Source organism: Pezoporus occidentalis, unplaced genomic scaffold, assembly GCF_034315485.1.
Source record: "Pezoporus occidentalis ecotype Australia unplaced genomic scaffold, CSIRO_AGI_Poc_V1 ctg17, whole genome shotgun sequence".
In the NCBI taxonomy this organism is placed as follows: Eukaryota; Metazoa; Chordata; class Aves; order Psittaciformes; family Psittacidae; genus Pezoporus; species Pezoporus occidentalis.
In genome coordinates, this window is record NW_026913531.1 from 4,261,256 (window position 1) to 4,288,900 (window position 27,645).

At 38.8% G+C, this 27,645-nt stretch overlaps 1 protein-coding gene across 3 annotated transcripts in view; it reads right to left on the reverse strand.

Moving 5' to 3' along the window:
- NAP1L1 (nucleosome assembly protein 1 like 1) overlaps positions 1-26,756 on the reverse strand; it is a 31,438-nt gene extending 4,682 nt beyond the window's left edge. The window contains exons 1-12 of one of the 3 annotated variants that reach the window (XM_062613785.1): positions 26,633-26,756; positions 12,675-12,709; positions 11,897-11,985; positions 9,483-9,585; positions 6,199-6,340; positions 5,659-5,739; positions 5,294-5,419; positions 4,738-4,809; positions 3,943-4,082; positions 2,143-2,288; positions 2,037-2,056; positions 719-841 (exon numbers count right to left, since the gene is read on the reverse strand). In XM_062613785.1, the coding sequence (XP_062469769.1) occupies positions 719-841; positions 2,037-2,056; positions 2,143-2,288; positions 3,943-4,082; positions 4,738-4,809; positions 5,294-5,419; positions 5,659-5,739; positions 6,199-6,340; positions 9,483-9,585; positions 11,897-11,985; positions 12,675-12,709; positions 26,633-26,728 (1,173 nt within the window). In that variant the 5' untranslated portion in view covers positions 26,729-26,756. Of the gene's footprint in view, positions 1-718; positions 842-2,036; positions 2,057-2,142; positions 2,289-3,942; positions 4,083-4,737; positions 4,810-5,293; positions 5,423-5,658; positions 5,740-6,198; positions 6,341-9,482; positions 9,586-11,896; positions 11,986-12,674; positions 12,710-26,630 lie in introns of all 3 variants that reach the window. The other 2 variants (XM_062613784.1, XM_062613786.1) reach the window with 2 other exon arrangements.
- Between the last annotated feature and the right edge of the window lie 889 nt (positions 26,757-27,645).

The following is a 27,645-nucleotide window of genomic DNA, read 5'->3' on the forward strand; positions in this document are numbered from 1 at the left end:
AAGGCAATTTGTACAGTCAGTTACTTCCCTCTTCTACATCCCCCAGGCCAACGCTTTGGACTAAGAGCTACCATTTTACATTCTAAAAATAAATTTTAAGGCAGGACTTACTTAAGCTATCTTAACTGTCAAACTGTCCTTGTTTGTGCAGTAGCGAGAAAATATTTTACCCACCTAAAGTTCTGGGGGTTTGTGATTTGTTTGCAAGCTTAGCTCTTTTACAACACTTAATTCAAGCCTTTGCAGAGCTCACTTTGAATATTTTCACATGATCTGAATGTGCTTATCTATAATTTTTTAATAAGAATACCCTCCAAAAGGATCAGGCTTGAATCTCAAGGAACTTAGTAGTACAGTATCACTATAAGCACAAAGAACAGGCAGAGCAGGTAGATAAATAAGACTGATTTGTTCTCTGGCAGCTCATTATAGCTCTACCAAAGTATGGGGTATGCCACCCTACGAATGCCTTATACACAAAATCCTCCTTAAAACATCCTCTAAATGTTCAGCTTCTACCACTCCTTTTACTATGAAACTCTGGAGTCACTACTTCAAGGATGAATTACTTTTGTGCTGCTCTTTAGGAAGTTCAGCTGAAACTAATGTTGATACATCCCATTCTAAAGATACCAACATTTTAAGTCTGAAATTACCAAAAATCTTTAAGCAGCTTTATTTCAAAGTTTTTAGCATTTTAAAAGAACACTATACTTACATCATCATCATCATCTTCAATAGCTTCTCCTGTGAAGTACAATACTGATCGGGGGACTATACGTTCACGCAAGAAATGACCTATTTCAAAGTCTGCAGCAAGGATTGCCTCAGCATCATCATCCTGCATAAAACATTATTTCCTAAATCATTTTTGACACAAAACCACAAGTTGCACAGACTTTGATGTGGCCAAATTTACACGAACCTCCTGTGCTTTTTTTTTTTTGATTCAGGACTTGCTTTATAAGATTTAAATTGTGGAGCCAAGTTTTATACTATATACAGCCTATCTGCATTATGCAGGGGGGACTGCTTCTTCAGTAAGCTTAATTACACAAAATTGTGGAATTTAAGTTTTATTCTTCCCCACTCCCAACATGCTTTTAAGTAGAAAAACTGTTTGATACCTCCCAGACTTTCTTTTTTTTTTATGCACAATACCCATAAGAACTAACTACTAGCCAGATAAGCCTATCTAATTAAAAATTTTACAAGTACTTCTGATTATTACAGTGCATCTCCTCCATGACTCCCATTACACTGTGAAACACATGAACACCTAAAAATGCTCTCTGATGCAGTTCCAGGTTTTCATTCTTTTTGTTTACACACAAGTGTTCTGCTGTATCTGAGAAGTTACCTTCAACTCAAAAGGCTTCTTTTTAATTTGCTTTAACACTACAAACATACAGCTTTTGATGTCCATGTCACATAAGAGTTTTAACAGCATGCTTCTGAAAGCTTTAACCAGATTTCTCACTCAAGCTACACAACGTAATCAGCACTTTAAAGTGGTTTACAATAACATAGCTTATTGCTACAAAGTCTTCTCTTGGTGAGCACACAGAAGAGTGGGCTCTTAGTTTTCTGTTCTTGCTTTATTACCTTCTCCAAGAGTTAATAGCTTGGGAAATTTTTAACAGCATAAAATACAAACTGGATACGTGCAGCCATTAGAGAAGCTCACCCAAACAATGCCCAAAGAAACAGACCTACACCAGCCATTAGACCAAAGGCTAATAACAAAGTTCACTAAAATTACACAACTGTTAACAGCTCCCAAGGTAGCTTACAGGAAATTTAAGTTGAAGTTTACTAAGCTAAACTCTGTGATCCAACTCAACAAATATTCATTTTAATAAAGAAAACAAATGCACACTATTCATCACAAGTATTCTCAGTTAAATACAGAAAGTTAGAGCTGAAACTGTTTAATAAATATCCAAACAATTTCAACAAACATTTTGCACATAAAGGTATGAGTGCTTTCACTGGTGTTTGCCCCCCACCCTCATATTTTAAATAAGCAAACTTACCAGGTCTCCACTTTCAGGAACTATAAGAAAAAAAAAGAGAAGAAACAAGTGAGTGAAGTTCAAACTACATCTGAAGTTAATGCAGATAAACTAATGTTCAGTTTACCTTCAGGAGGACTAAAGAAGTTGAAGAAAGAATCATTGGAAACAGTTTTTGTCACTGTTCTAACTGTTCCACGACCCTTATGTTTCTGCTTCTTCTTAATGGTTTTTAAAGTAACATTTTTTCCTTTTTTCCAGTCTATTTGGCAACTGAAGAGGGAAGGAAAAAAAAAGCAGCTGCAGCTCATTATCATTCCACTTATTTATTCAGTGCTATATTTTCATTACTTCATTCATCAAACCCAAGACTAACAGTTTCATTTTATGATTGAAGTGTTTTCATACAAAAGTTTCTCCTTCCCCACTCAATCTAGTAAATGCTATTTTCATTAGCTACCAAGTTCTGCCCAGTTTCCTATCAAAGAAGATCACTCCCATTTTTAGAGCTACATATCAATTATAAAGTAATGTCATATTTGGTCATACTAGTAATATGGCAAGGTTTACCACACCTACCATTGTAATCCACAAGTCCTTAAAATAATGCATGAAACAGATGTGTAGTTTTGCATTGGTTTTAGCTGCCTGTTTGTTGGGGTTTTGCCACCTTGTTTTAGTTTGGTTTTTTGTTTGATCATTTTTTGTTAACTCCATCCTGCTTACTTTATGCAAAATTATGCCCACAGACTCATCTCACAATCAAAAATAATTCTGGGGACATGTAAATGAAGTCATGTCCATGACTGTCCTTATTTGTGCAAGTTCCTGATTAGATTCCTTTAAAGACTCGAAGCGAGTGAGCTCTTTTGGGATAAAAAAAAAAGCTGTCTTAGTTAAAAGACAAAACATGGACTGAGAATAAGTGATTTTCACAGCAGCAGAGTGTCATCTTACAGTGACCTCTGCCAGGATTTATGCTTTTCAAAAACTGTCCAAACTGAGGAAGACAAAACAGTTTGACCAAAGCTACTCAAGCACTTAAGACTAAATCTCACAGGATATTTGCAGAAATGTTACCTTAAGTGACTGAGAAATGCAGTGGTAAAAATAGAAGTCAGTATCAGTAACTGCAGAATAATATACAGAAAAAAACAACCAGGAGTATGAAGCAATAGACTTTAAAGGAGTTACTAACACTCAGAAGAGGAGTCAGAACATTCAAGACACATTAACAGGCTATATACAGAGACCTGATGTAGCCATAAGGCTAATTATATACAACTCAGCTTTCTGTCACCCTTCTGTTCACAAGAAAAGGGACATGTACAGAGAAAGACTATTTAGTGTAAGGAGTAACAGCTAATTTGGAACAAAAGGCATCACTGAGAAAGGAGTATGACAGCTCTTTAAAATCACAAGGAAGCTGGATCTAACAGGGGATAACAGTTCTTCATTTCTCAAATGGATCAATTGAAAAGAGACTCAGAGGCAAACATTCAACACTTGTAAAACAAACTGGACAACTGCGGTATGGAAAGAAGAACTGGAACAGACTTCCCAAAACACTGAGTGTCAAACACAAAAGAGATTAAAAGTGATCAAACAAATTCTGAAAAAAGCTAAAGGCCTACAAAGAGATAACCCTTCCAATCCAGCTCTAGCACCTGCCTATTTCTAAATAAATACTGATTAGATCTTTTTATTTATATACATATATAGTACATATGCATTATATAAAATATCTAATTTTATATACTGTATTGAAGCTACTGAAAAACACTGAAAAACTTAAGTCGAAGCCAGCTGTTTACAAGTTATTAGTTAACAGTCTCTTTCCAGCACCTTTCCAAACTGCAAGTCCACAGCTGGATAACGCTAAGGAAAAAAATGCTACATAGCCTTAGTGTTATTTATTAGCACTTACCCTGTACAACCCATGATTTCTGGTCCATCAAAGGAGAAGGGATCAGAATCGTCTGGCTCTGACCTCATTCTGTATGTCTTTGTCAATACTTCATTTGTGAAGTAGTCATTTGGTTCAAAATGAAATTCTAATGTGAAACTCTTAAAAAGAATTGCAGAGCATTAACTTTAGCAACACATACCTTTAATTTCTAAATACCTAAAATCTAAAACCAAAAATACACATGGAGGGAATATATCTACCTCCACCAATACTGAAATAGTGCATATACATAACTTGTTCTAGAATTTGCTGCCCAAGTTATACAATCTTCAAATGTTTTTGTTTACCATATTGATTTTGTGCTTACTTGTACTTATTAGTTCACATACTGCTTCAGTAATGACACAAGATCTAATGTACAGCTCTCTTGGCACTAACCTATAGAGAGAACTTCCAAATTTAAAATATTAAAACTTCTATCTGATTTCTGGCAAGGGAATTATATCCAATTATATGCAGCAGCTATACAGAAAGTACCTGAAGGTATCAAAATTTAAATGTGAAACTTAGTCATGAGATATTAAGGCCTAGTTATTAACTCATCAGAATTTGAAGGTTAAATTAAGTATAAATTCATTCCTATGGTACTGCAAGACTAGTACTAGTCTTTGTACTGTTCTTCAGAAGACAAGAAGTAGCTGCGTATTTCTCATGATTGCCATAAGACAACTGGCTATCACAGACCATGCTACTAATATACAAATAAATCTTTAGGTAACACAAAAGTAATCTTGTTTAACAGGTTAAACTGACCATAGGCTGTCCAACTTCTGAAAACTTCACTTTTATATCTTTTAAGTGTTTCAGGATAGGTTCATCGTGCTCCTGCAAAGAAAAATACAGGTTATTCAATTTTCATAATATTAAATTATACACAGATTTAAGACCCTGCAGATGAAAAGCCAGTTTTAGAACGAGTTTTACATAGCACAAGAACCTTGTTAAAGCCCTGAAACAGTTTCATAAACTTGACCAGCAGATGGCAACAACGACTGCATGGAAAAAATTTCACTGTAGTACACAACCTAAATCCGCGCAAATACCAAATACAGGTTTTAGCTGTATCTAATACTGCTTTTGATGTCCACAATCATATAAGTACAGAAGGTATATTAGTAAGGTAAAATAAGTTCAACAAATAACACAATAAGAAGGTATTTCAGAATGCTCTGTGCTCTCAGTTGACAACCAAGTACTTGTTCCATTTTTGCTCTCCTAGAGACACATCATGTACTGTTGCTACTCCCTTCTTAAAGACACTTCGATTAAATATTAACACAACTTTAAACAAGCCTGGACCACCACCTACCTGAACCATATCACTTAGCAAGTCCACGTTCTTGAATACTGTCAGCCAAAACTCAGGAATTCCTTTAGGGTCTTCTTTTTCCTCATCTTTTTTTTCCTCTTCAAGCTTGGCTTTCTCTTTCATTTCCTCCTTGATAAAAATTTTAGTTTTTCTTAATTTTAAGAGAGTGACCAGAAGGTTCATTAACAGTTTTATGTTGACACAGAGCATATTGTCACATGCATGCTTTAAGCAATCAAAGAATTATAATAATTACTATCAGTAATCATTATGCGCCCAATTTCATTTTTAACTTTAGTTACTGTATTAAATCTTATTTCATGCTAAAGGTTGAAATACTGACGAGAACAGATTAAGATACTCACTGAAATTTCCTCTTCAACATCTGCTTTCCATTCACATTCTTCCTCTGTAGGTTCATATATTGCATTGATGATTTCACTTCGCTGGAAGATTAAACCAAGAATATGTTCAAATTCCCTAGTTACTGTAACCAATAATGTCCTAACCAATAAATTCCTAATCCTAAATTTACATAATTAGCAATACATTAACTATGGATCAAAACCTTTTCTTCCAGTGCTAGAAGACAACTCAGCAATTAAGAGCTTTTTAATGCACTAAAACACCAAAGTTCCAAAAAGGTTACCACATCATCTGGTATCTGCTCAATTAACAAGATGAGACCTAGCATGTTGAGGTGATTTTGGTAACCACAGAACAAACTGAACTTTTCTCCCCATTAATCTTAGCTGATATTCACATGGATGGTAAAGCTGTATTAACTGAATTACATGGGCACATACAAGACCAAAGTAATTCAGAACATGAGTAAGCTTTCAGTTTATATTCCCCTGTGTTTTAGCTAGAGCTTTTAAATACAAAACAGATTAGCATTAAAATACCTTGTCAAATAAGGGCTGATAGAGAGCAGCATACTTTCTTTCCAGCTCATGAACTTCCTCATAGAACTTTGCTTCTATCTGTGCACACTGAACTTGAAGGTTCTTGAGAGCATTCACACGTCTTTTAACAACTTTAGGCAAGCTGAAAATTTCAGTGACAGAACAGTTACTATCATTGTATTCTAAGCACATTCTGACCCCTCCTTACCCAGTCCCCTTGCAAATTAACCAACTTGCATCAAAACAGATTTGACACTCTATTTTAAGCTTTAGAAAGCTGTACAAATCAAAACTGTGACCTAAAAATCAAAGCTATCACCCACTGAACCATGCAGATTAAAACTGTTAGCACAGGCTTTTATACTGAGACTTAACCTCAGTTAGAACCAGAGTATCCCAAACACCTGGGTTTAATCATTGTCAATCATGAGACAAACTTGTACAACATAACTTCATACTAAAACCCAAGTTTTACATTAACAACAAACAGCACAGTAAATCCATGTGATTGAGCATGACTAAAAAAGGTCTTATCACTAATTGGCTTGTATTATGAAAGAATGTTCAAGACAATCAAGCTGTTCTTTGCTAAAGGAGGTGATCTTCAAAATTCACGTTTTTATTTCACCAAGGCAAGCAGCTGGTACTACTGCCTTCTAACATATTAACTGTCACTCCCAAAGCAAGCCAGAACTGGTTTGCTAAATGAGCCACTACATTATATATATGTAAAAGCAAAGCAATTAAGTCCATCTTCATCATAAATAACTTGTCAGCTACAACTCTATGAGTACTAGTGTCACTTTAGCAAACTATGGTAATGTAGATCTAGTGTTAGGACAAAGTTACATACATCAAGGTGACAAGTGAGATTCATGGCGTAGATTGCTGACAGCCTCCCTTGCCTGGGAGGTGGAACAAATTGGTTACAGAATATTATGTTAATTTCCTATATTTGTTTTATTTAAGCAGTTGTGCAGTGTTGTTTAGAACACAGTAGTGAACACCTGCTTTTAACTGTTAGGACCAGCTTCAGGTTAGAGGAAGTAACCAAGAACATATTAGCTTAAGTTACACACTGAGGGTTCATACTAATTATTAAAGCTCTTTTACATCTACCAGATAGAACAAGCACATCTTCCAATACACTTGTTCAGTTTAAAATGCAGAACCCTTCCTCCTCAATACCTTTATAATCAACATGAATATACTATTTCTGGTTGCTAAGATAATATGCATATAACCATTATATCAAGATTTCCCTTAACCTTCTGATTTGGGCAAAAGTACATCTGTTAAACTAACTACCAAAATGCTTAAATTTAGACATGTATTTTCATGAAGGGCTGATACCATTCTCATTACTCTGACATGTTTGAAGAAGTTAGTCAAGTTAATCACTTGCTGTAATTTTATCTTCAAGTACAATATCAGATCCAACAGCAGCTTAAGTAGAAAGTTCTGTCAGTTCAAGAAAAAGGTGCTAAAGAAGAAAATTAGTATGACCACACAGGTGAGTCATACAATGATCACCCACTTTGTGCCACATGCATATATTTACACTATGAGTACTGGCCTTAACAATTGCATATAAAGAACGATGAAATTCCTAAGAGGTAGTGCCCCATACATTCAGAATGCTCAGTTCCAGTATGTCAGAGGAAAGATTTTAACCCCTTTACTAAAGAATCTACAGTCTTTTGCATGTGTCAAAGCTACATTCCATGCCAACTAGTGCGTCACTATTTGTACATCAACTACCTTTACAAACTGTACTTTTTTACAAAAAAGAAAGGCAGTTTCATGAAAGAGATGGCTCTTAAAGTAAATCCAAAGCAGACCATGATATCTGAACAGGACTTCACAAGTACAACAATGGCAAGTAAAAGCTGTTGCTCTAACTACAAGCCACTAGAAAAGGTTATCATCACACAAGAATACAACCTCCTGTGAGCAGCTGATGGAAATTCTGCTCTATTAAAGTATGTTTCATTAGAATTATTGTGGCCAGACAGGTGAAGAAGTTACTGGATAGCTGCCAAGCAATTAGCAAATTCTAAGCCTGAGCAGACAGATGTTTTCCTGGAACCTGTTTAGTTTCCTACCAGCTTATGCATCTAGTTCCTTAATAGCTCACATAACTGGCATTTAGGATCCCAGATTGCTGCCAACTTCTGTGCTATCTCAGTGTCTAGACTCTGTAGATGACTAAACTAAAAATAATACTTGGGAAGACATTTAAGAGCCACCTGTAAAGCCTGGTTAAGTAAGCACACATATGCTGAGAAAGTGCAGAATCAAGTTACACACATTTTCCAGTTCTTTTCATATTGCAAGCTAGGTAAGTGTGCGGTACAGTGGCAAAGTTGCAATGCTTTTGTGTCAAAAAAATGCACTACTGTACTTGGAATTGATGAAAAAAAGGTACAGTATGTCAGAGAGCAGCTGACTAGAAGAATGCCATGTAAATCAATGTTACCACTTTTGTTCACTTCTTAGGTCAAGGATCTGAAAAGTTAGTAGACATTAATTAAGAGCAGGGAAAAAAAAGGAAAACACTGTGTATAGAAAGCCTGTAGTGTATAGTATCTGGGCAAGAGAATGTGGGTACCCTTTGACTCCATGCTCTTACTTGGCCAGTACTTATTAAGAAAGACTGTTAGTTAAATGGGCTTTTCTTCCACACTATCATCTATCACAGAAAAATGGTATTAGTAGGAGTAGCAGCAAAAGCAAGGCCTATTATTCAGTTCAAGTCAATACCAATGTAGGACTTTATCACAGCAAGACAGTTGTATGGTTTATAATTCCTGTAGATGTAGTGAAATGTTCACACACAATCAGAAATCACATGAGAACCAAAAAATTCTGTTAATGCAGACCAAGTAAGGAGATCACATGATGTACTGCTAACAACTTTTCTGATTTTATTAGCTAATGGTTACAGTCCAAAAAAAATTACTATATTAGAGACAGCAGGTCCCCAGGTATTTTTCTGTACTTAACTGATTTTTCATGATTAAGGCAAAGCTACAAAAGACATTCCAAGTAGCAGCAAAATATCTTTTAATAGTGTGCCATATCATAACTGCAGGAGACAAGGTCAGCCATTGTAAATATTAACATTCTTTTGTTCCTAAAACCCCAAATAAAAATTCCACAATTCTACAGACAGACTGTATCAGTTTTCCTGCTATCTGAGCAGCAGTTTATGACTGAACAGACAATACTGTTCAGAAAGCAAAACTGTTTGTATCACTACTCAAACTGAACAAATACTGTACCTTTCTATATAGCCTGTAGATGTGCCTACCAGACCATCAAGTCTTTCCTGAAGGGCTGCAAGAATCTGAGGATTTTGCATCATCTGTACAGTCAACTGCCGAGCTAAATAAAAAAGAAATTACATTAAGTGCATCTTTTACACTGATCTTGAAAGAAAAGATATTTAAATACTACAAAAGAGCAGCAATTTTACTATGTATATATATATATATATATATACATACACACACACATCGGCAAAGTAGTATTTCAAACACCTTTCCATTTGGGAAGCATGGATCAAATCTATCATATTCTGCACACTGAAACAGCACCTGGATTAAAATGGCCACTACTCAGCAAGATGAGTTTTTGGTTTTTTTTTTTATTTTTTTGTTACAAGGGAATGTTTCTCGATGCCTCTGAAGGCATCAGTTTTGCCTTGACTGCTTTTACTTTAAGAAGGGAATAAAAACTGGCATGGGGATTTTCATTCCATTTTAGGTAAATGGAAAGAAACAAAACTATTTCAGACTTAGATTTGTAAATCCATGTTTGCCTAATTTTTTCTGCAAAAGAATAAATTATTCATTAGTCTGACACATTACTGACTACTAAGTCCCTGAAGTCTACCATCTTCACCCTCTTTAGAAAGCACTTTGTCCAAATGGGAAAACTGTTTCAAACAATGAAAAACACACGGATTCCTAGCCTAAGATTCCATTATTCATATTAATATCAACCCTTCTGCCTCAATCTGCAGAAATGAATTTCACAACTCTGTATTTTTAATACTGATTAATAACTAATCTATGACTGATTTAATACTAATTAATAACTGATCATAAGAATTTATGGACAGTTCTTCTCATGCTGTTTTGCCTTCCTCCCCCTATCCCCCACATCTACAGATAGGCAGACAAGCAAGTTGCATTCTTTATAAGAACTAGGTTTATACAGCATTCTTCTGACACATTCAAATTAGAGTGAAGGTTCTGAATCCTTCTTGATGCATAAAGCTTTTAGAAATAGCATACCATTTTCTATTTCTATGCCCTTCACTACAGTAACCTCTATTCTCTTCCACTTTTATGTCCTAGCACTGAAATTCCATGCTGAAATGTTTCAAATGACATCCAAAAGAGCAGCCCTGTTTCTCCAGAATGATTGCAATGAGTTTATATTACCATATATAGCTGTAATTATTTATTAAAAAGGTACTACCTCACATTGGTCAATACCACTCCTCTTGTCAAGGTATCTAATTTTCTCTGGTCTTATTATTTGTAAGTCTTCCACATACACTTGCAAACCTACCCAATTGTGCCATTTGGGTCTGTTGCCAGGTATTCTTTATTACCAAATCAGTATACACATCACACATGGTATGCCTGTGCAAACAGCCATATCTCCTCAAACTGAGATCCAAACACATTCTGTTTTGCAAGTTCTTGGATTTCTGAATACTACTTCTTCAAAGAGCTTTCTCCTTAAAGTGTGACTACTTAGTGCCCAGAGAAGAACTTTTGACATACCTGACCAGAATTATCTAGATTAAAAAAAAAGTAAATCAGTATAACCTAAGGAAAAATTGTGCATGAAGGATACACTAGTGAACTAGACAAGCAAGAATTACAGATGCAAAAACTGCTTAGCACTGTGTCAAGTTTCCCTGCTACTGAAACACGTTTCTGACTTGCAAAACCCAATTTCCCTCCAAGATTGCTATAGTATAATTTCCCCTCAGATCCCATTACAATAGCTGGAAATAATCACTAGAAAACCCCACATTATTCACCTCTAGGTTCCTTTGCAACAGCTGAATACCTACCATTTAATTACTATAAGCTGCTCTTCAGCTAACCAATGTGTTCCCCAGAATTTTGCAATCCGATTTTGGAAAGACTTCTTTCAACAGATATAGCAAAGCCTCTAGCATCACCTTGAGCAAAATTATCATACTTTTCCTTAGTGGTGTTATTCTGTTCAGGCAATCACATTATGGGGCACTATCAGCAGTCCAAATCATTTTATTGCAGAGATTATTAGTTATTTCTCTTTTGGCTGTTTGCTCTTCAAAATTCTATGTGTGCTCCCAGTCATTAACTACAAAGCATGAATAAGACCACTGAGACAGACAAAAGCATTCCAATACATGTTCAGGTTTTTTTGCTGGGAGGGCAGTGGGGAGAGAGAGAGAGAGAATAAAAATGTATTGATTTTATTAATTTTAAGAGTAACACAAAGCATGATTTTTCTTCTGTTCGCAGTCAATTCATCAGCAAATTACTGAGCAACTGATCAAAAAATAAGAGCAATACAGTTGTGCATCACTAGTTATGTTTTACCATTTCCTATCATTTTACGTAGTAAAATCCTTCCAACGCATTCATTAGAAAGCATGTATGCAACTGCTTCCAATTTTCAAAGTTACCTTTGCTATTGGCATCTTCACCAGTTTCTTCTTCTTCTACTTCTTCAACATCTTCCATATCCTGTTGATCAAGTTCAGACTGTTCTTTGCTATTAGGAATATTCAGTAACAGATCAAGTTAATTTTATAAAATACTATAATGAGCTTAAAGAGCTCAAATTAGAGATCATGTGGGTAGAAGCAAACTGTTACATCAGTTTTGATCTATGACAATCTAGAAGTCTAAATAGCCAAAGCCAAATTTGTCTTCATAGATTTAAGTTTTACATCAGCAATCTCAGAACTGTTTAAAGAGCTAGCAGCTTTCCAGAATTTTGAAGAATCCTTTTTACAAAAGAATTCATTCAGCTCCTGATCATACCAACAAGTCAAGGCCTTTTTATACCTGTACATCCTCTTTGTTATGATGTGCAGGCCTTGAGAACTGAGGGTAGGTTTACCTAAACTATACTTTGAATGCCATAAAAAAAATGAGTCAAGTATAGGAAAAAATCTACATACAGTGAAACAATAATAATGAGCATTACTAACATTGTCTTCCCCTCCAGAATTCCAACTAACACAATATATTGACTAGTGTCTTGTATTAGTTTTGGATTTACTTACAATTAATATCCCAAACCCAACTTAAAACTTCCACACATTATAAACCTCACATCTTGCCACAGTGTGAAGATCATTACCTAGACCCTGTCTATCAACTATGTGGAGATCACAGCCATATGAAGTACAGCAAAGGACATAGTAAGAGCCAGCGTAACCTGCAGATGTTACTTACTTGTCTATGTCTGCCATTCTCCTAGATTTCAAACCCTAGAGGAGATTAAAAAAAAAAAAGAACAGAAGCATTAGACTTCACTTACAAGGTCTACAGGCAACTACCATAATCCTAAAAAAGAAAAAAAAAAAAGAAACAAACAAACCATGTCAGCTTTAAAAAATAGGATAAATACATATTATAATCTGAAGAGTGGCTTATCTCCTATACGCTTTGAGCCCTCACTTCAAAGCACACAAAAATACTGAAAAACTGTTCTGGTTTAGAACCAGTAGATCAGCTCATATAAATCTCAGTACCAGCAAAATTCCACGTTGCATTTTTATCATAGGACTGTACTAGTACCACAGATTGAAAACTAGTCTTGTTCAAGTATAAAATCAAAATATAACCCAAGAAAAACTGAAGCAAAAGGGGTGCCAGAACCATGTTGGTAAATGTTTACTCCAGCATGTAATTGCAGACAGAGGATACATATAGCTAAACCAGTTTATTTTAATAATAAAGACTTTTGTGGCTTTACTTTTAATCTCAACTTCACAAACATAATCCAGGAGGTTCCTCAGAATACCCAGAGAATAATAAGAAAGTTTAAGTAAAGAACTGATGTCAGGTGCCAAGCTATTTAACAAGACTAATTTCCATGTCCTGAATGATCAGAATTTCCATAGGTATCTCAGTATCATCATAAACACATTCCAGACACAATAACGAGAAATAAATTGAGACTGCTGCAAACCCTGCATACTACTAAGTAGCTATGTTCACAAATGTATTACAAGGTGAAAAACATCTTCCACCAGCAAAACCATACTTCAGTCTATTCTCCAAAGAGATGTTTTGGGTAGCTGCAAATCAGAGACAATACTATGCACAAGAAAACATTGTCCTATTAATGCTGTCTTAGGTCTAATAGTTCAAGGAAAAACAAGTACCAAGAATAATCCATGGCCCAGAAAGCATAAATTACTGCTTTAAGTCCCCATTTTAGCTGCTGCCCAGCAGACTAAACAGATCTGAGTTTAATTCATGAAGTTTAACTCCTTATAATGCATGCCAATGAGAATTTTAGTCAGTGTTGCCCCAGTAAGATCAGTGCATTAACAGTCATGAAGGGACATGTTACAATATAAACTTCAGAATTTAACACCAACATTCTATGTATAAAATAGAATATAATAACACCACATTATCCTGGTGTTATAACTACTGCCCAACAACTACATGGGAAGGAAGTATCATGTCTTCATTTAGAACCACAGCTTTACATTGCCAATGAAGTATTTTTAGGAGACTGCACATAAACAGAAAAGTTCAATTCCCCAGTATGCAGGAAAATTAGAGAACCAACTAGTGGTCAATTTATTTCAGAAAAATACAGTATTTCCTATCAAACAGAATGGCAGCACTGCTGTAAACAGAAGGACATCTAATAATTCAGTAAAAAATTGAGGAGTTCCAGTAATATTTTTTACTCATTTTAAGTTTCTTAAAACTCAGATCATGTTTGCCTGTATAGGGACTTAAGGTTTACACACAGATGCAAGCCTCCTATACAGAAATTCCAAAGACTGTCCTTTGGATGCCATTCTCAAAAGACAGCATAGACCAAAGACCTAAAGAAACTGAAAACACGGTACAATTAAAACTCTTAACTTCGATACTTCTATTTCTTGAGTGACACAGTTAGCATTATTTCTGATATGCAAAAGTTCTTATCCATGCAAAATACACAATCTTTTCCTTACACATTTCCTTTTAACTTGTTCTTCACACAGGCCCTTTTCAACTGACAGTATCACTGTACAAACGAACACAAGATGCACAGTTTACCTGTCTTTCATCGTCACAGAATCATCACAGAATAGTAAGAGTTGGAAAGGATGTTAAGATCATCTAGCTCCCCTGCCATGGGCAAGGACACCTGACCCTCAACCATGTTCACACATTTTTATGCAAATGTGACAGTGATCACATCCAATAACTATTATTGCTCCTTGTAGAGACCAGCATTTCCTCTCTCCATTCTCCCCAGCAAATACAGCTTTCACTTTCCATAAAGTTAGAGGCAGTTCTTTTAAAAGTGTGACCAGTGACAACACAAACCCCACAGTCATACCAAGCCAGTGGCTACTTGAAACAGCAGCTGAAGCACCTTAGACACATATTTCCTGAAAAAGACTGACTCCTACAGTTCATTTAAACTTTTTTTTTTCTAAATAAGATTATGAAATGGGCTATGACCAAGTCATCCCTAAAAACTTAAAAGCAATATTCATCCCATCTCCAACACTTGCCATTAACAGATGCGTATTAGAAAAAGTAATGACATGGCAAGAATTCCCACAGAAACACTTTTAGCTGTCACTCACATTCAGGAAAAACATGCTGGCTCAGGAAGTGCAGGTATTTGACAACATCATAATAATTTTTTACTCCATAAAGTAGTCCTCAGCTTCCCTGAAAGCATGCAGGTAAGCTGATGTTATCACCCAAGCACCAAAGCACTAAAATCCTATTTCTGAGTTGCAACATTCAGCTCAGAGATCATAACCAAGTCAGATTTTTCTACACTGGGCAGTAGTGTGGCAGAGAAATTCTCACCAGCAGTCTTTGTGCTCTTGAATTCCTCAGTGGACCCTGGTTTTCACCATTCTGAACAACTACCTGTCATCAGCAACGTTCATCTGTTTTCCCCCCTCTTTTCCTGTGGGAGTCCAGCACCTGCCCTGCTTTCTCCTCACTGCAAAGGGCAGATGCTCACCCTCTGCTTCCTGACTTTTAAATGAACCATGAAAACACTGTTTCCCAACTATGGTCCAATTTATTCAATGACTTTGAATAACATTCTTCAAAGATTTTTTTTTTAATTAAAACAGACTTATCAAGCAGCTGTCAACTTCAGAACCTCCCTCTGGTGTGTTCCTATCTGCTTCATCCCATTTCTCTTGCTCTCCTTGCATCACTTTTTCATGTTTGATCCTTTAATCTCGCCTCTACATTTTACACAACTCGGTATCAGAATGTTTGCAGTTGGAAAAGTTCTTCTGCAAACTGAGGAGATACTACTGTCTGTCATGACACTGTCATCTGCCAGCTCTACACAACAGTTCTTTCACAAGGAAGATACAAGGCATTATGCCAACCAAACTATGTTGGCGGACACTTAAACTAATCTGTGCAACCCACTATCATGGATATGTAAGTTGCATTGCATTTAATTTATTGTCACATACTTAAACAACCATAAGCTTCGCTGCAAACACAGTTCAACTGGTAAAAAAGAAAGAACCCTGTAGACGTAAGAGCACTGAGAAAATACATTCCTTAAGAACAAACAGCCTCCATCCACTATTTTTGCACAATGCCTGATACAAGGTGCCAGTCTACTATCCAGAGCTTTGGATACAGTATGTACCATAATCAGTAATACTAAAATATATCACAGCAGGATTTACTTTGCAGTAGCTCCCCAAAACCAAGTACTTGTAGTACTCTGCTTCACACAAGAAAGATGCAGCCAGTTTGTTTCAGAGGTAAATTTAGCACTGGGAACAGCAGCTGCACTTTGGCATGTGAACAGCAAGAAGCATTCACTGGCTTCAGTCCTTGAAGCAGTTCCTTGGATATACCAGCTCACTAGTTGTCCATGCAGGATCATAACAGACCTGGCTACAGATGGTATTTTACTGTGAGCCTCAGTGTCTGATTGCTCTAGGCTGAGATACTACTTAGAATCTATGCCTTCTGACTGCAAGAACAGGCTTATGAGTGCCGATAAAAGGTAGCCTCCCTCCCTGCTCAAAAGCCAGCAGATAAATAATCTCCTTATTCATAAAGTATTTTCTTTTCCTGTTACTTAAAACAGCTACAACCAGCAGGCACTGCATTATGGTCAAATACAGAGGTACCTGGAGGCCTCACTTATGCTGCTTTGGTGTACTCTGTAAGAACCGGCAGAGGAAAAAAATGGTTGCCTTTGCAGAGATTTAAAGAGCGTACATAGGAAGTTCATGCTACAAAAAGGAATCAAAGCCACGGAAAAGCAGGCTACACGGCAACTTTTCCAGAGGCTAAAGTTTAAAACCTCTTTCATACAGGTAGCTTAAGCTTGATCACAAGCCTGCCTGCCATCACAAGAAATGTGTTCTTTTTCAAAACAAAAAGGTTAGGAGATGGTTAATCTAGCACAAGCTTAGCCACAATTGAGGATATTGGCGTAACTCCCTAAAAACCGAAATTTTACCAGAACAGTATGAAAATTTGCTATCATCATGATGTTCAAAAGACAGTTCACCTCCATAACCTGTCCTGGTTTTTAAGAAATGTAGTTCAATAACATGCAGAAACTAATGTTATTGCCTTAAGTTACCCATTAGTAAGCTTCCGGTTTTCAGGGGTTATTGTTTCTTCACTAAGTAATTTTGCTTAAGTGAAGACAGAAGCACAACTTGTAAAACTTCAGCCCTCCTCAGTCTTTCCTTTACCCACAGAGAAACCAGTCAGAGTTTGCACAGCAGCATTATCTGTGTTACAGCTAGAAAGCAATCACTCTGGTGAGAGGCCTGTTCTTTTTGAAGATCAGCTTTAAGTGTCCCAAGTAAGCATGGCAGTATTAGATTACCCTGACATCTGCCCAGCCTCAGGAAGACAGGTCAGAGAGGTGAATCAAGAATCAGCTGAGGCAAGACATTCCGGAGACAGCCTTCCTCCAGCAAAACAACAGTTTTCGCACAAGCCCTAAGGCTGGAAGGCCGCCAACAGATCTCAGCTGTTCAGCATCACTGTAGACACCACAAAGGGTGTCCATTCCCTTCCTTTCAGGAAACACCCTTTCCCCTTCTCTAGAGGAACTGCTCACACAATTAGCTTGCAATAATAGCACGTAGAAGAAATTTCTCAAGTAGTTCAAGGGACAGAAATGGGCTTTTTAAGGGTATCTGACCCAAACTACAGGCAAACCTTTCTTACACACATCTTTAAAAAAAAAAAAAGAAAACAAAACAATCTGCCCTCTTGCCCAAACTAATTCCCTCAATAGCCAGTAATTCAGAGCACTGCAAGTAAGTCAGCCTGTTCACAGACATACACGCATCAGCCTCTGTCTCTGGCAAGCCTTGTGCAACTGAAAGCAATATATTAACAGAAGATGCCCAAAACAAGTGGCCCCTATATGGTATTAATAAGCTGCAACATAGGATAGTAAACTAAGCAGACTAAATAAGATGTTAGTGAGAGAGGTCCAGCTAGAGGGCAGCTAGTTGTATAAAAAAAAATTATCAGGATTAAATCCTATAAACTATTTGCAACGCAAGCAGAAACCAAAAGTGCCAGACAAATTACATCATACCACCCAAGTTCAACTCTCACTACAGACTGGGAAACTCAAGAGCAATATATTCACTGGAAGCAACTTCAAACTGATGCTCTTGCCTAGCATTCCACAGGCTCAACTTGTAACATTTTACTTTATATAATAAACCTCAAAAGAAAAAAGAGAAAAAAAAAGTCACATAGAGATCCATCAAAAGACAATCTTTGCCTGTAGATGTTCAAAATAATTGGGCTAGTTTGCTTGAAACTGCTAAAAGAGGTTTGTAGCTTTAAAAATCTCAGATGCTCTCCATAGAGCAGTTTCATGTCAGAACTGGCTGAATTGTTTCAAAAGTGCACAGTACATGGCATAAAGTTACACACTTCAAATTTTTTGGCAACAAGAACTAAAATATCCATCTCAATCATTTCACAACTGGTAGAAGCAGCTATGGTACCAACCAGCGGATAGGAAAACTGTTACATGTGAAAGGATCATACAGTTAAGCAGTAATTAGGAAAGCATTTATCTCCTCTTCAAAAAGAAGCAACTGAATAATGTATCAGATTTTAAGACACCATTTCAAAAAGGAATCAAGCAGAAGACCAAGTGTTTCCCTTTTACCTGCATGAACAAAATCATGAAACATCTATTATCATTAGTATGGAAACAGTCATGAAACAAAGGGATACTGCACCTATCACCAACACAGGCAGACAGGCAATGCATTACAAACAGATTTTATCATTTATACTATGGAAAAAAAATGCCTTCTTAAAAAGCTGAAGGTCAGCAAAAAATATCCAAAAAGCAGTTTCTAAGTGAGCAGGGTACTCCTATGCTACCACATCAAGATACCCATTTATTTGATGAAAGACATTATCAGCCACTGCACTCTCCAGAGACAATTTCCTTTTATTAGCACCTCAAAGTTCTTTCATTAACAAAAGACTTCCATTATTGTAGGAGACCAAAAAGTGACAAAATTAATTCGTTTTCAATTCCAGAGTAGATAATTAAGATTGTCCAAACACAAGCACAGAAAACAAGAGTTGACATAATAAAGACTATCAAGGTCTGATAAAGAGACTAAGGAACTAATGGTCAATGGAAGTAAAGAATCCAGGTTCCTCAACACAGTAACAAGAAGGTGCCATTGGACCCTTGCAGCAATTCAAACCCCTCTGTTTTGTTGCAGTTTATTGCGCAAGCACCAACGCATCCAGAAGAAAACCAACAGCAGATATGCTAACTGGGACAAGGATATATGGGAATTTTTAGTAGAAGCTCAAGTAAGGTCATCTAAACCAAGCAGAGAAGGGTAAGAATTTCAGACGAGTAGTGGTGCTTCAGAAAACACTGAGAATTTTTAGCAACATGGAAGTGCTGAACTGTCCAAGATCGGAAGCACTCGCATCACCATAGGGGAGAAATGCCTCCTTCATTAAGGGAACACAGAGTTTAGCTGACTGGAACATCATGTGGTAGAGAAAATCAATATAGCTGGCAAATGCTGCTGAAAAAAGCTTATCATGGTTCTTCCTTAATTACACGTAGCCCCTTCCTTTCATCAACAATGTCTGAACAGATGGGAAGTTTAAAAACAAATTGCTAGGTGTTTCTTTGTACAGGGCTGGACCTGTACAGCGCAGGGTAAAGAAGCAGAAGCCGCCACAGGCAAGTAGCTTTTATAACAACTCATGAATAGAGCTAGGCAAGTTTGAAGTTACTTTATGCTATAACATCTTATCTTGTGGTAACAAAATTGAGAATCTGGCTGTAGAGAATAAGAATACTAAATCATGATAATGCTGAACCAAGTAACAAAACAAACTATCTGCTCTCTCCTCTTCAAGTGGTATTTTTTGCTTTTCCTAATTACTCCTGAGGTAAGGGCACCAATGTCAACCGTTTGCCAACACAACAGTGCTTGCAGGCCTCTGCAAAATACATGTTATGGCATGAAAACACAGATTTTTTCACATTTCAACTTTGAAGTGCTCTACAACTTGCATGGGAACACCAGTTACATGATGGGAAAAATGCAAATTTTTCAAGGCAAAACAGAGTTGTTATGATACGTATATATACACAAACATATATATAACTCAGTTACTAGTAACTACAGGGCTTGGTTTCATTCATGTGGAAACACTTCTTAGAGCTTTCCCCTTAACTTGTTTTTAAGTCAGGCAATGAAGATTTAGTCAATGAATGCTAAACTCCTCTATTTTTGTAACATTTTCATTGAATTGAAGGTAGTGCCTGTTCACTTGTGCAGCAAAGAAGTCTCCATAAGTAAAATGACTACAGAACTATAATTTAAAATCTAGACTGAATTGTATCTGCATGTTTGTCTCTGATACTGATCTGAGCTCCTTGATCATGTTCTAAAAATAGGGTAATTAACACACAATGTGGCCTTTGTTCTGGATGCCAAGATTCTGTAGCAGAAAACCTACCAATTTCTATTTAGAACAACCTTTCATTATTAGATAAGTAATACAGAAGCTTAAATTCAAATCTGAAAAATCTAAACAAGAATTATTAAAAAAAAAAGCTAATCAGTATAGCTCGTTGCATTTTCTATCACTGATAATGGGAGCACAGCAGCCATCCTGAAGGGCCAAAATAAGAATCTTCATACAAAAGATATTTAAAACTTTGTAAGATAGTATTTCTCTTTGCAGTTCATGTTGGCACAGGTATTCAGTTTGTTAAAAAGTGTCCAAGTAATACAAAAATTGTGTTCTAACAAAGTACTCCAGGTAGCACAGTGCATTTTAACAGTTTAAAAGATCACCTTGTTCATGCCACAATATTAAATGAAGGAGACTATCAGTTAACTACTGAGACTGCCACATAATCAAATACAACCATGTTGGCAGTTACACTACCTGCAAGGCTCACACTGCAGCATTAAAGTTTTCATACAATTTGACTAAAGACATCTAGACATCCTTACCTGAAAAGGAAGTTAAAGAAAGCCACTAAAAAATTTGTACAAGTTTCAGCTGTTTCTGCTGCAATATCTGATAAATGCAATACTGTAACTTCATTTGTGCCCCAAGAAGCCACTGAAATTCCTAAAATATATTTAGCAACTTCTTTGTTAGATCCAGCTCAATATTTTTTCCATGGAAACAAAGCTATTATTAAACTGCAAACCTTAAAACATCCAGATTTCAACTAACAATCTAACAGTCACTACATAAAGAACACAACAACCTAACTTTGACACCTTCTGGGGTCTGTCAGGGGTGAGATGTCACAATTGGTAGGAAGACCAAACAGAAGTATATGCATATATGCATGGTTATGGTTTCCAGTAACTCACTTTTAGATGAACACAGGTGCAGAGTTTAAAAAGCATCTGTAAACATATACTACACCTGTACAGAAGAACTTAAGCCAAGGAAATTGAGCTTTACTTCAAACTGATCTTCATAAACATTTTTTTTTTTCAATCAATCATGTTTTTGGCACCAGCAGAAGTACCCAATACCTCTGTGGCAGTGAAGGTGATGAGAGAATCAAGAGGCCATATCATGAAGATCTCATCAGTTAAAAAATAGCAATCTCATTTCTGATGATGTCACTTGCACACACAAAGAACAGAATAAAGCACTTAATACCAGCTTATACTTAACCATCCAAAGTCAAGACGAGTAACATCCAAAACTGGAGTATCACGGAGTTAAGAACTGCTTAAAAAGGTGACCCAAATGAGGCAAAATAGACAGTACTAAAACCTAAAGTAACATATATTAAAAGAAGCAACTAAAGCTAAAAGGCCAAAAAATCACTGTGTAAAGACAGAGATACAACTACATGCAGTCCACTGAAGACTGCTACTCAACATGCATAAGTAATCAGGACTTGAAATGAATGTGATGACTAAAATGCACAATGCAAAACATGATCATTCTGTACTTCAGTAAAACATCCTTAATAGAAATACTGTATTCACTGCTGAACACTGAAGAAGAGAGGAAAGAGATCAACTCAGGGCCTAGCAACATGAATACTTGAACAAGAGCAGTTTAAATCTGAGATTAATAGTATTTGAGAGGTGAACAATGAGAAGTAACAAAAAAATACCCAAGTTAAAAGGAAGTTCAAGAAGAACCGATTAAAAATTAGCTTGTATGTAAACAACTGTTTCATTTCATGTCCCCTTCCATGCTCCCCCTCCCTCCAGCCTAACCTTACAATGTTTAAGACAGGTTTTTAACTAGAGCCAGAACTAGGCTAGAACTAGGCTCTAGTTAAAAGGCCAGGAAACTTTTCATCATGGGCAAGTCATTCCACAAAAAAGTGAAAACTACCCCTCCTTCCTTTGAAACATCTCATATGAAACAACATACCTAGATACAGCAGTGTTCATGGGCAGGCTGGACAGAGCCTTGGGTGATATGGTTTAATGGGAAGTGTCCCTCCTCACGGCACTAGATGATCTTAAGGTCCTTTCGAACCCTAACTACTCTATGATTCTATGATAAAGTAGTGGACTGAACTACTCTTACCACAGATGGTCAGAAAAGCCACCAATATTTATGATTCTAACCTGGGTCTTCAAAGCCTGAGTGCTTGGTCCATTCTAGATTTTAGGTACCTGCTTAGTCAAATCTCTTAACCGGAATTTCTAACTTTTAAAAATTAAAATAATTCTACTCTCTCTAAGACTAACTGTTTGCAATTTAGGTATGTTTTTAAAGAATAAATGTCAAATCAGCAACTGAATACTTCACAGCTGCAGGTACACCTAGAAACTGAAGTCTTCTAAAAAGTTGCTTTCACCTTTTAATCATAAAAAACTACTAAGGATCAACTGGTATTTTATTCTGAAGTCTACAAAGACCAGCTGAAACTGCTGATGTTCAACTGCCTACTCATTAGCACAAGTTAAGCTTTAAACTGAGACACTGCTAAAGTATATCTGTGCAAACGTACATTTAAGCATACATCCAGCCCCCAAAAGCATCTGTATTTTCCAATACTAAAATCGTAACAGCTCTGCGTCCAAGAAGGATCTCCGTCTAATGTTTGACAGTAGTTAAGATGCAGACTGTGTTTTGGTCATACATAAATTCATTTAAAATATTAATCTTTAGGGAGAACGTAAATTATTTCAAACCTTACATTATGTATATATTAAAACTAAGTATGAAGTTACAAAAGTAAATTAGCAAAGTTTTGTTGTTGTTTTTTTTTTTTAATGCAAGAGAAGTTTTAGTCTGCAGCTTTCCTGAAAAGATCAAAGTTACCATTAGATAAGTGAGATTCATCATGAAGATTTTTTCTTTGCATTAACACTGTTGAGTGTAGGAAGTCCTCAGAAGCCTCATGTATTGTTTCTAAGTAGCTTAATTTTTCAGAAGGTCATCACATGAATCCCCAAGCAACTTCTGTGATGCCTTCCAGGCACATCTGGTTTTCTAGACAAATTATGACATTATAACACCAGACCTACTCCCCAGATCAACTATGTTAGGTGATGAGGAACTTCACTAACCTCAGAGATGACTGAGAATCAGCTAGATTGAATTAACTTTAATGATAATCACTTTTGAGCTCGAAGTAATTTACAAATTAAAATTGACCCATAAGCACTAAACCCATCATCACAACCGTTTCTTGGATTAAACAATACTTGTACAACTCAGTTCTGCCCTATTATTTACTAGCGGCTTTCCTAATAAGTTAGATGGCATGCAGTCGCCCAGAGCAGAAGCTAACTTGGAAAAAAACCCAAATCTAGTAAAATGCAACCGGTATTAAAAGTCTTATTTCTGTCTGCAAAGTACTACCTTCTGTACCACATAAATACCAAAGCACTATCAACTCATGGAAAAACCCAGAGCTGAAGTCCCACTGAATGTGTATACAAACACAGAAAACCAAGCAGGCATTGAAAGAACACCTGCATCTCCATTCTCTGCTATCTGTCCAATTCCTAAAGCAGCCCAAAGAAATAAGAAACAAACATTCAGTTTGATACAGCATGTTTTACAGCTGCATCACAAGAACCTGAAGACAAATTGGGTTACAACCATATTAACAAAAAAGTGTAGATACTACAGATATTATCACTACACCCCCTGGTCTACTAGAACAAACTGGCTTTCACCAAAGGATTCAATCAAAAATTCGTAACAGATGATATTTGTCTTACGTCCCCTGAGATTTCTCACTACTGAAATTCAAATCCTGAAGTTATTTTATTCCCCAGAGAAATACAACTTCTGCCCCAATAAGCTGAGCTCTCAATGTTACAATTACTTCAACTTCTAGAAGCTAAGTGAATAAACAGATTTATAGCAATGCAACAATATAGTAAGCCTTGAAGATTTGGAGTTCTAGTACATGGTCTCTGCCTGGAAGACCCAGGTCTCACTCAGGGTTGTGAAAATTCTGTTAAACTTCAAGACTGTTAACTTCATAACATACATGCCCGCAATAAGTTGCTTTCGGTTTCACTTGTGCACACGTGTTATCAATTATGAAAGCAGCAAAATTTAAAAAAAAAACAACCAAACATACAAAAACAGACCAAGCATTTCCAGGGTGCTAAGAAAGCAGACCACCATAACAAGTCCTCTGCCTGCTCCCAAGAACAGTTTCTGAGTGAGGTCAGGGCTAGGTGAAACACAAGACTGTACACACAGTGCTGCAGCAGATCCAGCACTCTGGGCACTTCCTGTGACACTGGGCTGGCTGCACAGGTGCAGGGGAGTACTTCTGTGCACTCCCAGCAATCCCAACACTCACTTCCTAGTCCTGTGAATGTCAGGGAAGGACCAGGGTCTCTGAAAAACACCAGACCTACCACCTGTGTACAAGACACTCATTCTACAACCCTCTGTCCTCAGAAACCAAAACACATGATATGCAAGGTCTGCCAGAAAATACAGAAAAAATGGAGAGGAGTTTGCTAATATATACATCTTGCAGGAGTAAGTGGGTCACACAAGTTTAAGTTTGGGTATTGATGACCTATTCTAAGCACTTGCGTCAATGTTTCACGTACCTGAAGCCTGAGCAGCCTAAACTTCTGCCTGGTACAGAAGCACCTCAGCCACTCATATTTCAGTGTATGATTTCAAGCTCTGTTTTGCCATAAGAATTCAGATAATTTCTGGATTTACAAGAGACTGGAAGCCACTCACCTCACTCCAGTCCAAGCACAGTGCTTTTATCATTCTTTGAAGAGCTTGCCACTGGAAAACGGGCACAGCAGGATGACCACTAGCATTTTTGTCAGGAACTACCTACAGCTGTACACAGCCTTAGGCCTTAGCTCTCCACTCAAATTTTATTTCATGATTGAAAATAACCAGGCACTATTCTCCTGCCTTGTCAGTGTAATGTCCACCAGCAGACACCAAAATACCAACAGAAACGGGGAGGAGAGGAAAGTATTTGTCATACCTTGAACACCCAATGCCTGCTTCTCTAACCTTCCCTCAAAGGAGTTAAAGCATGAAATCTAAGTGTATCTCCATGGGGCTTCAAACAAGACGACATGCACAAAACTGAAGTGTGCTTGGAGTTAAAACTCTAGAAGCTGATAACACATTAGTACCACAGCACAGTCACTTGCAAAAAGGTTTGTGTCCCCTTCTGCAAGCAAATGTGGAAGGTTTTGTATTAAATATTGAAAGCCTTGTAATACTGGCAACATAGGGCCCCTACACACCCAGGACAGAGTAGACTGAATATGTTTTATACGTAGATAGATTTATATGAATGCTAAACGCAAGCAAGTCGTAGTTACTAGATCTGCCAGGTAGTTTCATAGCCTTCCTTAGTGACAGTCATCATGCACCTCTTGCATTTGCAACCGTGGACAACAGGCACATCTACAACCACCTACAAAGGCGGAAAGCAAATGCCTTATTTCGGATGACACCAGCTAGCAGGCACCCGAATTAGAGGCGCGTCGAACCCCAGAAAAACCGTGAAGCAGGAAGCACGAGCTGCCTGTCCCCTGCCTGAATCTCTGGGTCCCCCTGCCAGCAGCAGCACAGCACAGCACGCCCCGGCCGCGGCTGCCCGCACGGGAGCGCGAATAAGGCGCGGGAGCCAGCACAAGGCCACAGCGCGCTGCCATCGCCCCCCCACCCCTCCGCCATGTGCGCATCCACCGTCACCCCAAAACACCTCCCGCGTCCCTGCCTGCCGCCGGACGGACACACACAGACACGCACCCGCTTCTCCCTGTGCCCCTTTCCGGCCTCGCTGACCACCCCCTCCTCGGCAACGCCGGCCACGCTCCGGCCCCACGTGTTGCCGCTCTGACCCTGCCCCCCCCCCCCCCACTTCCCAGCGCCGGCCCGAGCCGCGCGGCCCGTTCTGGCACCTCCGCGGGGCGCGGCGGGGAGACCCGCGAGAGGGGGGCAGGGCGCGGCGGGCAGCGCACACCGCCGAGGGGACGGGCGAGCCCCCGCGCTGCCACCCCGCGGGCCGCCGGGGGGAGGCTCGGGCACCGCCGCCCGCGGGGCCGTGCTAGGCCAGGCCGGCACCCGCGGCCTCCCCGAGCGGGAGCAGGGTCCAGCCACCCGCCCTCGCCACCCTCACCGCCCGCGCACACCCCCCGGCGCCCGGTGCGGCCACGGCCCCGCGGCGGGGCCCCGCCCGATACCTGCGCGGGCCGGGTCTGGCGGTGACTCAGGAGCGAGGAGGAGGCGCCCTCGCGGCTGGCGGTAAAAAGACCCGAGCTCCCGCCGCTCGCGCTCATATAGAATTAACGTCACCACGCAAACCCCCTCCCCCTCCCCCGCGCGCCACGGGTCTCCTGGCAACGCGCGAGCGGGCGCGCTTTCCCCTCCCTCTCCTCCTCCCGCCACGCCTCGGGCGCGCGCGGCTGCCGTTGGCCGGGGCCGGTTCGGGCCCTAACCGCCGCGCCGGGCGGGACGTGTGTCCTCGCACGTACCCGCCACGCACCCGAGCGGAGCGGGCGGCCGCGCCGGTCCCCTGGCACCCTGCCCGCCACCCTGCCCGCCCGGCCCGCGCGGATCGGAGGCACCCAGAGGTGCTGCCCCGCATGGTGGGCCACGGCATAGCGCTCAAAGTACAGTGCTGCCCCGGCCATTTAGTGCTGCTGTAAACCTCAACGGGGAGGGTTTCTGAAGGGGCCTGAGCAAAAACAGAAGTTACTGAAACGGGTAAACCCCATTAACATAGGCTACCACAAAACCACAGTCGGCACTACTTACCTTAAACGACCAGGCTGAAAACCATGGTGGTTCAAACGCTGTCTCAAGAGTTTCGATGGTTCCTGCCTCAGCCAGGGTGGACAGCCTGAGGCAGCAACAACTTCAGCCCTCCCATTTTAACCTGCTGTGCTTGCCTGCCAGTCACCTAAGCAGCCTGGTTTCCTGCAAACACCTCTCATGCCTGTCTGCAAGCTCCAAGCGAAGTCTTTCCTAAGAGTGATTCCTTTCTAGGGTTTCCCTCCCATGCACATGGTCTTGAGTAACAGCACGGAGCACACTTGGAGAAGACATCTGTGATCCACAGCAAACTTAGATAAATATAAATGTCTTTGAGACTTTTAGCTCCTCTTGGCTGGAATGAGCCGGTGATTTCAAATGCAATTAGAGGCAGTTGGGATGGACAAGACATATGGCAGGATGGCAGAAGAGCTGTTTGCTG